Source organism: Sinocyclocheilus grahami, unplaced genomic scaffold (assembly GCF_001515645.1).
Source record: "Sinocyclocheilus grahami isolate Dianchi unplaced genomic scaffold, SAMN03320097.WGS_v1.1 scaffold1357.1, whole genome shotgun sequence".
Classification (NCBI taxonomy): domain Eukaryota; kingdom Metazoa; phylum Chordata; class Actinopteri; order Cypriniformes; family Cyprinidae; genus Sinocyclocheilus; species Sinocyclocheilus grahami.
This window is the reverse complement of record NW_015506536.1, coordinates 64,608-80,586: the sequence shown is the minus strand read 5'-3', so window position 1 is coordinate 80,586 and position 15,979 is coordinate 64,608. Positions and strand designations below refer to the sequence as shown.

Sequence of the window (15,979 nt, the reverse complement as noted above, 5' to 3'; positions counted from 1 at the left end):
AGCGCGATACGCAACGCGTAAAAAGACAGTATAAGTCATTATAATCAGTAATTATGTCCCCACTGGAAGCAACAAATGCCTAATTTGTAATGGGTTTTATTAGTTTTGTCTCGTCGTGCCGGGAGACGGCATCACAGTATGGTAAGGGGCGTAACATTTCCGTCACACGCTTGAGGTATTCAGCCAATCACAACGCACAGGATAGCTCGGCAATCAGCGTACACCTCGCTTTTCAGAACGATGAGCTTTGTAAAAATCGACGCGTTTCAGAAAGGCGGGGCATAGAGGAGTAACAATAATGTAAATTGTGTGGAAAATAATGTTTTTTTTTAACCTTAAACTGCATAAACACAAACATTAAACCACATAAAATGACCCCTTTAAGCAAAATTACTTTAATTAAAATATGGCCTTGCTAGAACACTATTAACTAGGACTTAATAGTACATGCATCCATGCACATGCAATTACTGCGCTGTAATGAAGTCTCTAGTCACAGCTATAAAGGAAATGAGACCATGAGAGAGATGAGACTAACAACCTGGCTATCAAAGAACCCTTTAACTCTTTCAAAGTAGTAATTTAACCATCTGTCCTATAAAGTCTAACATTAGCTGCCTGGATTAATTTTCCTTCTGTGAGTGTACTGGCCCATAGTCGCCACTTGAGCTCAATGAATATTTCATTTCATGCTATCTACTCTAATAAAAAACACCCACTGATGGGTAGAGAAATCTTCATTCCAATTTATAGTCTGCCTAATTGTGTTGAGCAAGACAATTGTAATTATCACAAAGAGGTTGCATGAGGGTTTTAAACAAATCTTACCCTAAGAGTGTTGGTATTTGTGCACTCACCTGCAATGAGTTGAGATACTAATTGCTTCTTCTCATTGAGGATGTTGACAGACACGTTCTTAGAAGACTGCAGGAACAATGGGCTTCCCTGGCATGAAAGAAGAGTAACAAAAAAAAAAAGTTTTATTGCAATGCAAAAAAACCTAATACTAATTTCTTAGAATGTGTCTTGTAGGAATAGCATTAGGTCTTGTAAGAAATTATTTTTAGAGATTTATCTTCAATATGTCATAAAATACAGACTCAAAGGCACATATGAGTAAAGGTGAGTTAACTGGTTTATTTACACGCTAGTGCTCATTGGTGTTGGTTAAATATATATACAACAGTAACCGTAACAGATGAAGAGTGGCATAGACAGTCCAGAAAGGTGAGTCTCACCACAAACTCCTTTAAATCAGCTGTGAAATGAAAATGAACAATGTCTCTTATCTTTGCAGGCAGATATTAGAAGATTGGGAGGAGTTGAAGTTCCAGGGAGGAAGGGACACTGATTAATGGAGAATGGAAGAAACGGCTGACTTGATGCCGACTGGAGGGCTGGCTGAAAGATGGGCGTCTGGAGGGTCAGCAGAGAGAAGATGAGGGAACACGGAGAAGCCTCCGTGGCTACATAAGGGCAAACGGGAACTTCGGGAATGACCTTCTTAGTCATATCTGGATAGACCGAAGACTTGGAAACAACCTCCATGGTCGTATCAGGATGGACAGAAGACTGGGAAACAACCTCCATGGTCGTATTTGGACAAACAGAAGACTGGGAAATGACCTCCCTGCTCGTATCTGGAAATACAGAAGACTTGGACACGACCTCCATTTCAATAGGAGAAGGAGAACAGTGTGTGGCCCAGTCACACATTATGGTCATCGCCATAACAGGGAGAGTGGTAAAGGGATCTCAGGGCGGAGCTCTGGGACGATAGTGGGCACTGGGCTGAGCTCTGAGGCAAGAGCCTGCACTGGACTCTGCTCAGGGGCTTATGCCTGCACTGGAGCGGACTCAGGCACTGGAGCCGGCACTGGAACGGACTCAGGGGCTGAAGCTGACACTGGAGCAGACTCAGGGGCTGGAGCCGACACTGGAGTGGATTGTAATCTCGAGCAGACTCCCGGTCTGGGAGGAATTATTGTACTGACTCAAGGACTATAGGCAATTTAGAATTACCTCACAGGTCAATCTGGTTTCATATCTGCTCATAGTACTGAAGTGGCCCTTCTCAGAGTGTTAAACGATATCCTTTTAGCTACCGACTCTGGTGAGTCTGTGGTCCTGGTTCTTTTAGATTTATCAGCAGCTTTTGATACTGTGGACCACTCTATTCTGATATCTAGATTAGAGTCAGATTAAAAGGTACGATCCTTAAGTGGAATCATTATTATCAGACAGAATAGGTAACTTCTCTTCCTCCGTTGCTCATCTCACCTGCGGCCTCCCTCAAGACTCGATATTGATGTCCTCCCTTTTTTTCCCTGTACATGCTTCCTCTGGGTTCCATTCTAAAAAGGCATGGGGTGTCTTTTCATTTTTACACTGACGATACCCAGACTTATTTACCTACAGTATTAAGAGAAATTATCCTTTAGCACTTTGTACTTTAGTAAGGTGCTTAGACAAGTAAATAATTTGGCTAGCACAAAAATGTTTAACTTTAAATGAAGATAAAGCTGAAGTGATTGTTTTCAGTCCTACTGATCATTCTCAGGCTACCAATCCAGGGCTGCGTTTCCAGATAACAGTGTCTCTTAGTGCGCTACGAAGACTCTAAAGATACACCTTAACTAGGGGTATACCTTTCCTAGGTGTGTTCCCCGAACTATGGATGTTGCTTAAGGTAAACCTTCTTACGTGCGACGTTAGCATGTGCTGTCCATGGCAGTGGTGCTGATTAGGTTGATATCGATGGCTCTAGAATCGATTGTTCACTACAGGAGTTATTTCACTGCGTTATAGAGCGGGTAAAGTATTGAGAAAGTGATGTTCGTTATAAAGAAGCACTTTAGAAATATTAGAAATTGCATTTATCGGGGCTCACTGCATTTATAAAATAATCCAAATTTCAAACTAAATGCAACCTTGGATATCATATATATATATATATACAGTATGTGTGTGTGTGTGTGTATGTATAAATTTGCAAGTTCGAGCCTGCAACCTCACGGCCAAAAGTATTCTGCCTTAACCAGCTACATTAACTGGTTGTTTGGCTTCGCTTGATTTTGAAAGGGTCATTTATATTCTCATGTTCATATATATTATGAAGGCCTGGTCGAGCGCTGAAGGGTTGGCGATGTGGATAAGTGTTCTGTCCACAAGGCCAATTACTGACGGGACACACACAATGGCATGGAAGCCTTGATGTGCCTCCATCACTTCGTGCCTGGTGAAAGGCATATGTAGGCTATGTAATTGGTGGCGTGACGGAGCAGGATGTTTGTGACTGTGTGAACGCACCGCCACACCCAGGTCTTACTCAGCCCATAGCCATCCCCAACCACCTCCAGAAAACTCCCCACAGCAACGGAAAGCTGCCAGCAGCTGAATTTCGGGGCTTAGGGGGTAGCTCCGTAGAGTTTGTCTTGACAAAGTTGGACCAACAAGATGTAAAAGCTGCTGAATTTGCTCCTGTGGCAGGCAACATTTTTGTAGAATTGTATCTTTTGACATGGTAGCTATTCTGACACTATTATGAAATAGTGCACATACACTAACTGGCTCCGCGGCAGCCGTCTTTAATTTAGGACAACTATTTGCTGTCTCACTGACCAAACTCCCCATCACATTCATTCCCTTTAAATAGACTCCTAATTATGTGCTGCCTAATATTTTGCCAGCCGATGTGCCTTTGTATATTATAATGGAAAATGACAGACAGTTTTATGACAGTTTTATTCTTTGCATAAAAACACTTCAATTAATTGAACACTAATTGACTTATGTATAACTTACGAACGAAGTAGCGTTAAGAAGGTTTCGGGAAACACAGCCCAGATCTGGGCAGCTTATCGGTCTTCAGATCTTCTCGTGTGCGAAATCTGGGAGTCCATTTTGATGAGTCATTAAAATTGGATAAACATTTCTCTTCTGTAATTGGTTCCAGTTTTTATCAACTCCGTTTGCTGTCAAAAATCAAACACTTTTTAAATGTTACAACTTTAGAGATGGCTGTCCACACTTTTATCACTTCACGCTTAGATTACTGCAACTCATTATATTGTGATATTTCAAAGTCACAAATTACCCGACTACAATTGATCCAAAATCCTGCAGCTATAGATTTCTTCAAAATAGTCGCAAATGTGACGCCATCACCCCTATACTGAGGGCCATCCACTGGCTGCCTATTCAATTTAGAATCGATTTTAAAATTCTCTTACTGGTGTATAAATCTTTACATAATCAAGCCCCTAGTTCTCTTTAAGAGCTGTTGTATTTTTATACACCCACTAGAAGTCTAAGATCCAGTGATCAGAATCTCCTTTTAGTTCCTCAGTCCAGACTTAAACGTAGAGGGGATTGAGCTTTTACTGTTGCTGGGCCTCGGTTATGGAACAATCTGCCGTTACAGATTAGAGTGGCACCATCCCTATCTATTTTCAAGTCCCTTTTAAAAACACACTTGTTCAATCTGGCCTACTAATATCCCTTTCTCATTACATTGTATTATGGTCTTGATTATTACTCTGTCTTCAGAATGCTTATCTGTCATTCTTTTTGGTCTTTTAAATTTATATGTTTTATTCTTCCTGTTTTATGTGTTTATGGTTAGATTTTTTATGTAAAGCACTTTGGTCAGTCTTGTGGCTGTTTGTAAATGTGCTTTATAAATAAATTAACTTTGAACCTTGAACCTCTGATGCCAATGCAGGGGTTTGAGTGGGTTCCAATGGCAATTCAGGGGTTAGAGTGGGCTCTAATGCAGACTCCTCGGCATATCCAATAGCTCAGAAAAACTTGATGATGTAACAGAAACTATGGACTCTCTCTTTTCTAGCATTTTAATACGGTTGCTCCTTTACACTTAAGGAAGATTAAGGAAAACAAACATAAGTCCAGGTATGTATTCAATACAGTGGCTAAATTAACGAAAAATAAAGCACCAACATGTGTTAACATTTCCCAGCAGCACAGCAGTAATGACTTTATGAACTACTTTAATTCCAAGATCGATACTATTAGAGATAAAATTGTAACCATGCAGCCATCAGCTACAGTATCACATCAGACAGTGCACTATAGATCCCATGAGGAACAATTCCACTCATTCTCTACTCTTGAACCTCTGATGCCAATGCAGGGGTTTGAGTGGGTTCCAATGGCAATTCAGGGGTTAGAGTGGGCTCTAATGCAGACTCCTCGGCATATCCAATAGCTCAGAAAAACTTGATGATGTAACAGAAACTATGGACTCTCTCTTTTCTAGCATTTTTAATACGGTTCCTCCTTTACACTTAAGGAAGATTAAGGAAAACAAACATAAGTCCAGGTATGTATTCAATACAGTGGCTAAATTAACGAAAAATAAAGCACCAACATGCGTTAACATTTCCCAGCAGCACAGCAGTAATGACTTTATGAACTACTTTAATTCCAAGATCGATACTATTAGAGATAAAATTGTAACCATGCAGCCATCAGCTACAGTATCACATCAGACAGTGCACTATAGATCCCATGAGGAACAATTCCACTCATTCTCTACTATAGGAGAGGAAGAATTTTATAAACTTAAAATATAAAATTGTATCATCTAAACCAACAACATGTATGATAGACCCTATTCCATCTAAGCTCCTAAAAGAGGTGCTTCCAGAAGTCATAGATCCTCTTATGACTATTATTAATGTCATTAGGATATGTCCCCAAAACCTTCAAACTGGCTATTATTAAGCATCTCATTAAAAAACCACAACTTGACCCCAAAGATCTAGTTAATTACAGACAATCTCAAATCTCCCTTTTCTGTCAAAGATACTAGAAAAGGTAATATCCTCACAATTATATTCCTTCATAGAGAAAAATGGTATCTGTGAGGATTTCCAGTCAGGATTTAAACCGTATCATAGTACTGAAACTGCTCTCATTAGAGTTACAAATTACCTGCTCTTATGATCTGATCATGGTTGTATCTCTCTATTAGTGCTACTGGATCTTAGCACTGCGTTCGACACTATCGACCACAAATTTGTGACTAGAAAACTGTTGCGCATTAGTGGAAGTGCATTAGCATGGTTCAAATAGTACTTATCTGTCCACCATCAATTTGTAGCAGAGGAACAATTCCACTCATTCTCTACTATAGGAGAGGAAGAATTTTATAAACTTAAAATATAAAATTGTATCATCTAAACCAACAACATGTATGATAGACCCTATTCCATCTAAGCTCCTAAAAGAGGTGCTTCCAGAAGTCATAGATCCTCTTATGACTATTATTAATGTCATTAGGATATGTCCCCAATGATATGTAGTGGAAGTGCATTAGCATGGTTCAAATAGTACTTATCTGTCCACCATCAATTCGTAGCAGTGAATGAAGAGGTATCATATCGAGTGCAGTATGGAGTACCTCAAGGCTCAGTACTAGGCCCGTTACTTTCAGGAAACACAGTGATATCATCAGGAAACACAGTGTTAGCTTTCACTGTTATGCTGATGATACTCAGCTCTATATTTCTTCACGGTCCAGCGAAACATACCAATTTGAAAAACTAACAGAATGCATAGTCAATATAAAAAAAAAACTGGATGACGAGTAATTTCTTACCGCTAAATTCTGAAAAAAAACAAAAAAACAGAGGTGTTAATTATCGGACCTAAATCATCCGCATGTAATAACCTATAACACTGCTAAAAACAGAATTTTTCCATCTCAAAAATATATCTAAATTGCGACCTATGCTCTCAATGTCAAATGCAGAAACGCTAATTCATGACCTGAAGGTTAGATTATTGTAATGCTTAATTGGGTGGTTGTTCTGCATGCTTAATAAACAAACTCCAGCTGTTCCAAAATGCAGCAGCTAGAGTTCTTACTAGAACCAGGAAGTATGACCATATTAGCCCGGTTCTGTCAACACTGCACTGGCTCCCTATTAAACATTGTATAGATTTTAAAATCATGCTAATTACTTATAAAGCCCTGAATGGTTTAGCACCTCAGTACTTGAGCAAGCTCTTATCGTATTATAGTCTTCCATGTCCGCTCCGCTCTCAAAACTCTGGCAATTTGATAATACCTAGAATATCAAAATCAACTGTGAGCAGCAGATCCTTTTCCTATTTAGCGCCCAAACTCTGGAATAATCTACCTAACACTGTTCGGGAGGCAGACACACTCTGTCAGTTTAAATCAAGATTAAAGACCCACCTCTTTAACCTGGCTTACACATAACACACTTACACATTTTTATTACTCAAATCCGTTAAAGGATTGTTAGGCTGCATTAATTAGGTCAACCGGAACTGGGAACATTTCCAATAACATACGATGTACTTGTTACATCGTAAAGAGAATGGCATCTACACTAATATTATTCTGTTTCTTTCTTATTCCGAGGTCACCGTAGCCACGAGATCCAGTCCGTATCCAGCCCAGATGGTGGATCAGCACCTAGAGACAACCTCTACAGCCCTGAATTTCAGCGGAGACCAGGACAACTAGAGGAGTCCCAGAGACAGATCCCCAGTGAAGACCTTTTCTCCTAGACGGCCATCTGGAAAATACCACAGAATCTCTGCACAATCTAACTTTGCTGCAGCATGGATCAACCTGCTGGTTCGTCTGGCCGGAGCAGAACTGGCCCCCCGACTGAGCCTGGTATCTCCCAAGGTTTCTTCTCCATTCTGTCACCAATGGAGTTTTGGTTCCTTGCCGCTTTCGTCTCTGGCTTGCTTAGTTGGGGACACTTACTTTCCAGCAATATTGTTGACTTGATTGCACAGATACAATTTAAACTGAACTGAGCTGGACGATGACATCACTGAATTCAATGATGAACTGTTTTTAACTGAAGGTTTAGTGTTTACTCTTGTCCTTTTACATTGACACTATTTTCCTATTTTGATACTGTAAAGCTGCTTTGTAACAACACAATCTGTATTGTTAAAAGCGCTATATAAATAAAGGTGACTTGACTTGACTCTGGGGCCAGAACCGACTCGATACAGAACTCTGATTCGAGCGGACTCATTACTGAATTCTGGGGCTGGAGTGGACTCATTACTGAACTCTGGGACGGGACTGAATTCAAGGATTGTAGCCATCTCTGGACAGTGCTTAGGGGCTGAGGCCATTCCTAGACTATGGTCAAGGGCTGGAGTCAACTCTAGGCTCTGTTCAGGGATCGGAAGAGACACTGGGTTGTGGTCAAGGGCTGGAACAGACACTGGGCTGTAGTCAGAGGGTAGGCTTGCAGAGGGCAGTTTCGTCTTCCTATGCCTCCTCCTTTGGGCAGAGGTGAAATTAAGCTCTGAGGTTTTAATAGTCTCCGGACTTGGCCTAAACTCTGTAGCAGGCTCATGGGTGTAAGCAGATTCTGGAACAGGAATGGACTTATAACTGAACTTCAGGGTGGAACAGGCCTGATGACTGGTGCAGACTCTGAAGAGGGCTTCACTGGGACAGATGGAACAGGTTTATGGAGTGGTGTGAACACTGGAACAGGTGAGATGGTCCCGATGTTCAAGGATGTGGAGGATTTGGTATTTAGTGTGTCATCGTTCCAGGGCACTTGATGTGAGAGCTCAAGGAACTCTTCTATGTAGTTCTCAATCGGGTGACCATCTTGAAAGCGAGAGAGAAGCAGGTCTGCTGGGTCTATGGTGTGAGGAGAATGCTTATGTTGTACTTCTGTCATAAAATACAGACTCAAAGGCACAGATGAGTAAAGGTTAGTGAATCGGTTTATTTACATGCTTGTGCTCATTAGTGTTGGGTAAATGTATACAACAGTAATCATAACAGATGAAGAGTGGCATAGACAGTCCAAAAAGGTGGGTCCCACCACAAACTCCTTAAAATAAACGGTACAATGAAAATAAACAATGTCTCTTCTCTTTGCAGGAAGATATTAGAAGATCAGGAGGAGATGAAGATCAAAGGAGGAAGGGACACTGACGAATGGAGACCGGAAGAATAACTAGGGATGGCTGACGCGAAACTGACGTTTCGACACAGTGTCGCGATCCCCAAGTGTAGATGTTTCAAAACACTGCTCCGAAGTGTGATTCAAAACACCCATGTTACGTGACTACGGCTAAATGAAGCTTCGGTGCGGTTCACAAGTGTTTCAACCGACAGGCGGCAAAATAAAAATCTTACAATGTAGCAAATGTGACATTGCGGCTTGGTTTCTTTTATTAATGTTCACTTCTTATGACCAAAATAACCTATAATTATTCACAATGAGGAGCTTAAAGGTTACAAAACCAAGCTCATGTAGTTGTCAGACACATGTTAAAAACTCAACACATAAAAAACACATTCTCTTACAATTATGTGGACACACTTTATTGTTTGACATAACATCTAGGTTATCATTCATAAATCGTTGTCAAGGCAAAGCAACACACGCAAGTGACTTACTAGGTGTCACAGTGGAGACGGGTGTCTGATTGTTTCGAAGCCTTGACACAATTCGGCACATTTGCTTCAACTGTTTCAGTGATTCATGAAGCCTTGCTCTGCCCATCACTAAAAATAACACTGGTAAGTAAACTCAGGTAAGTAAAATATAGCAGTCCATGAAGTCCTAGGTCTAGACGAGACCAGAAAATGTCAGTGTGTGTGGTGATGACATATACAGTTGTGGCCAAAAGTTTTGGCAGTGACATACATTTTGTGTTTTGCAAAGTTTGCTGCTTAAGCTGTTGTGGTGTTCATACACATTGTTTCTAGATTATTCTGTAGAGTGATCAGATGCATTTTAAATCATTGCTAAAAGCTTCATTGGGCAAAACAAATATGAACTTTTCACACAAAAAAAAGAAAAAAAAGAAATGTCACTGTTTTTTGATCCTGACACAAAATGACCAGTTAACATTAATTGACTAATCCTATCAGCAGCACATGTGAAAGTGTGAATGAGTACTAGTCGGGTAAAATCACTATCATACTAATTAGATTGTAAGAGCAGACTGATTGCTATAAAACGAGGAAAGAAGCAGTTCCAATCACTGTGTTTTTGTTAGCAATGATTACCTCCAAAGAAACACGTGCAGCCATCATCGCTTTGCATCAAAATGGCCTCACATGCAAGGAAATTGCTACAAAGAATATTGCACCTGAAAGAACCATTTAGCGGATCATGAAGAAATTTAAGGAGAGAGGTTCGACTGCAGTGAAGAAGTCTTCAGGACGTCCCAGAGTGTCCAGCAAGCCCCAGGACAGTCTCCTCCTGAGGAGTCAGCTACGGAATCGTGTCACTACCAGTGCAGAACTTGCTCAGGAATAGCAGCAGGTTGGTGTGAGAGCATCTGCACGCACAGTGAGGCCAAGACTTTTGGACAATGGCCTGGTGTCAAGAAGGGCAGCAAAGAAGCCACTTCTCTCCAAGAAAAACCTCAAGGACAGACTGAAATTCTGCAGGAAGTAAAAGGATTGGACAGCAGAAGACTGGTGCAAAGTTATTTTCTCTGATGAAGCTCCCTTCCGACTGTTTGGGACATCTGGAAAATTGATTGTTCAGAGAAGAAAAGGTGAATGCTACCATGAGTTCTGTGACATGCCAACAGTGAAGCATCCTAAAACCATCCATATGTGGGGTTGCTTTTTAAACAAGGGAGTGGGCTTTCTCATAATTATGACCAAAAACACTGCCAGGAATAAAGAATGGTATCAAAACGTCCTGCAAAAGTGACCTCTTCCAACGATCCATGAGCAATCTGGTGATGATTTCAAAACAAAATTTATGTCACTGCCAAAACTTTTGGCCATGACTGTAGAGCAGTTGATGAGGGTAATGACAAACAGGTGTTCTAATTGTGGATTGAGTGCAGGTGCTGGCCAAGGAGGATTGTGGTTGATGTAGTATGCAGAGGTGACAGATAAGTCCTGCGTCCCTATTTTCATACTATACGTCCTAAAAGTATAGTAACTTTTAGGAAGTATTGCTAAAAGCTTCATTGGCCAAAACAAATGTGAACTTTTCACAAAAAATTCTAAAATTTTGGATCTGTGGCCAGGCAACTCCCCAGATCTCAATCCCATAGAGAACCTGTGGTCAGTCCTCAAAAAGCGAGTGGACAAGCAGAAGCCCACAAACTGTGATCAACTGCGAGAACTAATAAGGCAAGACTGGATCGCCATCAGTCAGGATTTGGCCCAGAAGCTAACATCCAGTATGGCAGAGCGGATTGCAGAGGTTATGAAGAACAAGGGTCAACACTGTAACATTGTGTTCTTGTTAGCAATGGTTACCTCCAAAGAAACATGTGCAGCCATCATCGCTTTGCATCAAAATGGCCTCACATGCAAGGAAATTGCTACAAAGAATATTGCACCTGAAAGAACCATTTAGAGGATCATCAAGAAATTTAAGGAGAGAAGTTCGACTGCAGTGAAGAAGTCTTCAGGACGTCCCAGAGTGTCCAGCAAGCCCCAGGACCATCTCCTCCTGAGGAGTCAGCTACGGAATCGTGTCACTACCAGTGCAGAACTTGCTCAGGAATAGCAGCAGGTTGGTGTGAGAGCATCTGCACGCACAGTGAGGCCAAGACTTTTGGACAACGGCCTGGTGTCAAGAAGGGCAGCAAAGAAGCCACTTCTCTCCAAGAAAAACCTCAAGGACAGACTGAAATTCTGCAGGAAGTAAAAGGATTGGACAGCAGAAGACTGGTGCAAAGTTATTTTCTCCGATGAAGCTCCCTTCCAACTGTTTGGGACATCTGGAAAATTGATTGTTCAGAGAAGAAAAGGTGAACGCTACCATGAGTTCTGTGACATGCCAACAGTGAAGCATCCTAAAACCATCCATATGTGGGGTTGCTTTTCAACCAAGGGAGTGGGCTTTCTCATAATTATGACCAAAAACACTGTCAGGAATAAAGAATGGTATCAAAACGTTCTGCAAGAGTGACTTCTTCCAACGATCCATGAGCAATTTGGTGATCTACAAACACTGAAGCAGCAAACTTTGCAAAACAAAATTTATGTCACTCCCACAACTTTTGGCCATGACTGTAGAGCAGTTGATGAGGGTAATGACAGACAGGTGTTCTAATTGTGGATTGAGTGCAGGTGCTGGCTAAGGAGGATTGTGGTTGATGTAGTATGCAGAGGTGACAGATATGTCCTGCGTCCCTATGTTCATACTATACTTCCTAAATAATATGTGAGATTAGAATAAGTGTGTCCCAAAGCATAGTATGTTGAAAAGAGCATGCCAAAAGCCCCCAGATGGTCTACTATTTTAGGTACATTTTTGAAGTGTGGATCCGTGCACACTCTAATGGCTAATATTACCCACAATCCATTGGACTTTGACGAATTATTCAGTTGAGAACTACAAACATTAATAAAATTTGTGACTGACGGTTAAGTAGAGAGGTTTAGGTAAAGAGGTCTGAGTTACTAACAATCAACATTTAATCTGGTAAAAATTATATGGTAAGAAGTTAAATTAAATGAAATATGGAGGATATAAACTGTGACAAGATGATTGACAGGCCAGTTTACAGTGACAGGGTGCATGTAACTATGCGACAGAGCGGTCCGTTAAAGACGCAATTGTATGCCATGAAAGTATGTCCCAAAACTTGCCTACTCTTATACTACACACTCAAACGTGTTTACTTTTTCTTCACCAAAAAGTACATATTTTATGGGGATAATATAAGTAGGCACGTTGGGACGCAGCAACAGTGACTGGGGAGGTGACAGGCAAGTGACTGGTGATCCTTACAGAATATTAGTGTATTTTGTCTTATTGCACATTTTTTTCAGTCTGCCAGTGCCACAAGACAAATCATACACAATCAAGATACAGTCTCTGAAACAAGTTTTAATATTGTATATACTCTTTCTTATCAGGTGAATTTATCTTGTTTTAAGGCTGTTTAGATATTTTAACTGGAAAACAAGACAAAGATACTCACTAAAAAAGATTTTGCAGTGTTATAACCATACATTCACCTCTGAGTTTTTAAAGGAAAGCAAGTGCACAAAATGGTAAGCATTTGTGAAGTCTCCCCTCAGCCACGGTACTGTGCAAACACTTGGTAAATATTTCGATCTATGCTTAGGGACCGATCATAAATGAAGACAGCATGCGTGTCTGAGTTGATTTAAGTGTGGGACAGATGGTCTCCTCTAAGTATCATGCTTTAAAAACAGCAAAATTCAAGGCAGCCATCTGCATACAGCTGAAAATAGTCAACAAAAACAATGAAATTGCTTAAAAGTGGCTCTTAGTAACAGTTAGGCAAAATATTGGTCATAATCATTACAAAAAAAATGTATGCTCCAGTTGACTCTTTAATTAAAGATACTATTGTATAAGCTGGAGATATGCATATAATATAAATTATGCATTGCAGTTTTGCTGCTTTTTTCACTCAAGTGTAAAATGCTTCCTTGGTAACACGTTAGTATAGGGACCAATTTTCACTATTAACTAGTTGCTTATTAGCATGCCTATTATTAACATATTGACTGTTTATTAGAACTTATAAAGCACATATTCACCATGACCATATTCTATATCCCTAATTTTACCCAATACCTAAACTTAACAACTATCTTATTAATTATTAATAAGCAGCAAATTAGGAGTTTGAGGCAAAAGTCGTAGTTAATGGTTTGTTAATAGTGAGAATTAGACCTTAAAATAAAGTGTGACCGCTTTCTTTGTATAAGCTCTTTATTATTGTGGGAACGTCTTCTTTTTTTTTTTTTTAAAGATCAGAAACAGAAAAATGTATATTGAATTGTGTGTGAGGCTAAGTAAGAGAAACACAATGTTTTACTTGACACAATCTTTCAAGTGACTTATCTATTATTAAATTTTCTGTCATTGAGGAAATGTATCTAGAATATATCACACCTTCAAAACAAAACCATAAAGCTTTTTTTCTATGTCAATTTCATAGATAACACTTTATTGTAGACATTATGGACATACAAATTATAAAAAAACTGACTTTTATCAATAATTAATTAGATGACGCAAAGTGGCCACTAGATACAAAGAATGGAGCTAGGTGGTCAAAAGGGAGATGTTAAAAAACTAGGATCACTAGGAAAACTAGGAAGGAAATTTGTTTCAAAAGCTCAGCAAGTTATTACATTTTGATTACAATTACATTTTGATTACAGAAGACAAACATTAAACAATAAAACTAGGAATGAGCTTTAAAGCCACAATGTAATAGAAATGTAAACCAGATTAAGCATATGCTGATATTGTGTACAGTGTTGTGTTTACAGTGAAACATCAGGAGAGCAACATGTGTCCAGTTATTTATGACGCTGTGACCTTCTGAATAAAACATACACTAACATGTCTTGCGCAGAAAAATAAATGGTTTGGAATAATATTGAAGTTATAGGCATCATCACAAAAGAGAGTGCAACATAATGAACCAAGGGATGAAGGAATTAGATGAACTTTCTATTTTAAGGAATCTGATAGAATTATAGTCAGTTTTATATATGTTGTTTTAAGTATATTCTCAAGAAAACATTAGTATGCTTCAATATGTGGCAATCAGTTAAGAACTAGCAGATTGATAGATTGGTAGATTCATGCCCATGCTGTTGTGATCTAGAAATATGGCAACAGCAGATGGGTTACTGAGGTTACAGTACTGTGCCTATGGTACTTTATGGGAATGTTCCTGCAGTGTATCCTCTGCAACGCATTGAATAAAAGCATATGCAAATTATTATATATAATGAAATTATGAAATATCTCAGGGATTGATTCATTAAACTCTGGTGGCACTTTTGCACATTATATTTCAGTACCAACCCTGCACATTATTCACTAACCATCACTGATCCAAAAATAAGAATTAAATGAAACCATTTATAATTTCTAATTTATTTTAAAAGCATTAATTAAAATGGTCTGTAAACAGTTGTAAATCTCTGTAGTTATTCATATGTAAAATATATGTTTATGAAAGCACATTTATTTATTTATAAAATACATGTTTAATATGTACATTTGCTAAAGCCACACCTTATAAATGAATATTTGTTAATTGGTTATTTTGGTTACTGTGCCTGTTGTTACCATTTTAGTGTTGTGATTGAATTCTTAAAGTGAGTCTTTTCCTACTGCAGTGGATGGGAATTTCCTCTCATCACCAGTCCCATCAGGCTATTGCTATTAACCTAATCGCCTCTGTCTGATTCTCACTATCACTCTGGCTTTCACTCTCCAGCCTCACTCGTGCTAGACAGATGAGATAATGTCATCACCCTATAACATTATCAAGCCATCCATCCACTGCAGCCTCACTGATATTATTACGCCTGGACATTGTGAGAAATAAAGAATATATGTCCTCCTTACTATCGCACTGATAGACCCTGTCATGCACTTACTGGTCTGGACTGGATTTCTTTGGCATACAGCGGCTGAAGGAATTCCGAATCGCCCTCCAGTTTCAGGCCTCTTTCTGTGATACGCAGGTGACCCATGCCGTCCTGCAGAAAGAGATTAAAAAAAAAAAGAGTTTAAAAGCATGAAGTTAAATTGTAAAGCAAAATAAAGTCCAATATATATTCTCTGAAAAAAACTGAAGAATTAAAACAGATATAAATTCATTCAATAATAAAAGTCAAGGGTTTTCAAACTGGGGTCCAGAATTTTTATGGCACCAAAAGTGGGTTTAAACTTGGCATTAACATGCGATGATGCGATCACCGTGATCTGACCAAGCAGATCGGATCATCAGTCAATCAGGACATGGCGTGTATACACTTGGCAGCATCAAGTGACTTCTCTAGCTGGGTAACCGATCGGATCTATCTTTCCCATGCAATATTCAAATAAGTCTTACACACTTCACTTGCATTTGCGGTCTTACGGACTTACAATGGCTGCCGTGTATGCATGTCCATTAAGTCCACGAGACTGTAGGATGTCCTATTCGTCATTTTAGCTTTCAGAAGGGC

General features: G+C 39.6%; 1 protein-coding gene across 1 annotated transcript in view; it reads right to left on the bottom strand.

Moving 5' to 3' along the window:
• Nucleotides 1-15,979, bottom strand: part of LOC107569546 (delta-sarcoglycan-like) — a 183,376-nt gene that overhangs the window by 141,646 nt on the left and 25,751 nt on the right. The window contains exons 2-3 of the mRNA XM_016255664.1: nt 15,407-15,508; nt 858-945 (exon numbers count right to left, since the gene is read on the bottom strand). Of these exons, the coding sequence (XP_016111150.1) occupies nt 858-945; nt 15,407-15,508 (190 nt within the window). The remainder of the gene's footprint in view (nt 1-857; nt 946-15,406; nt 15,509-15,979) is intronic.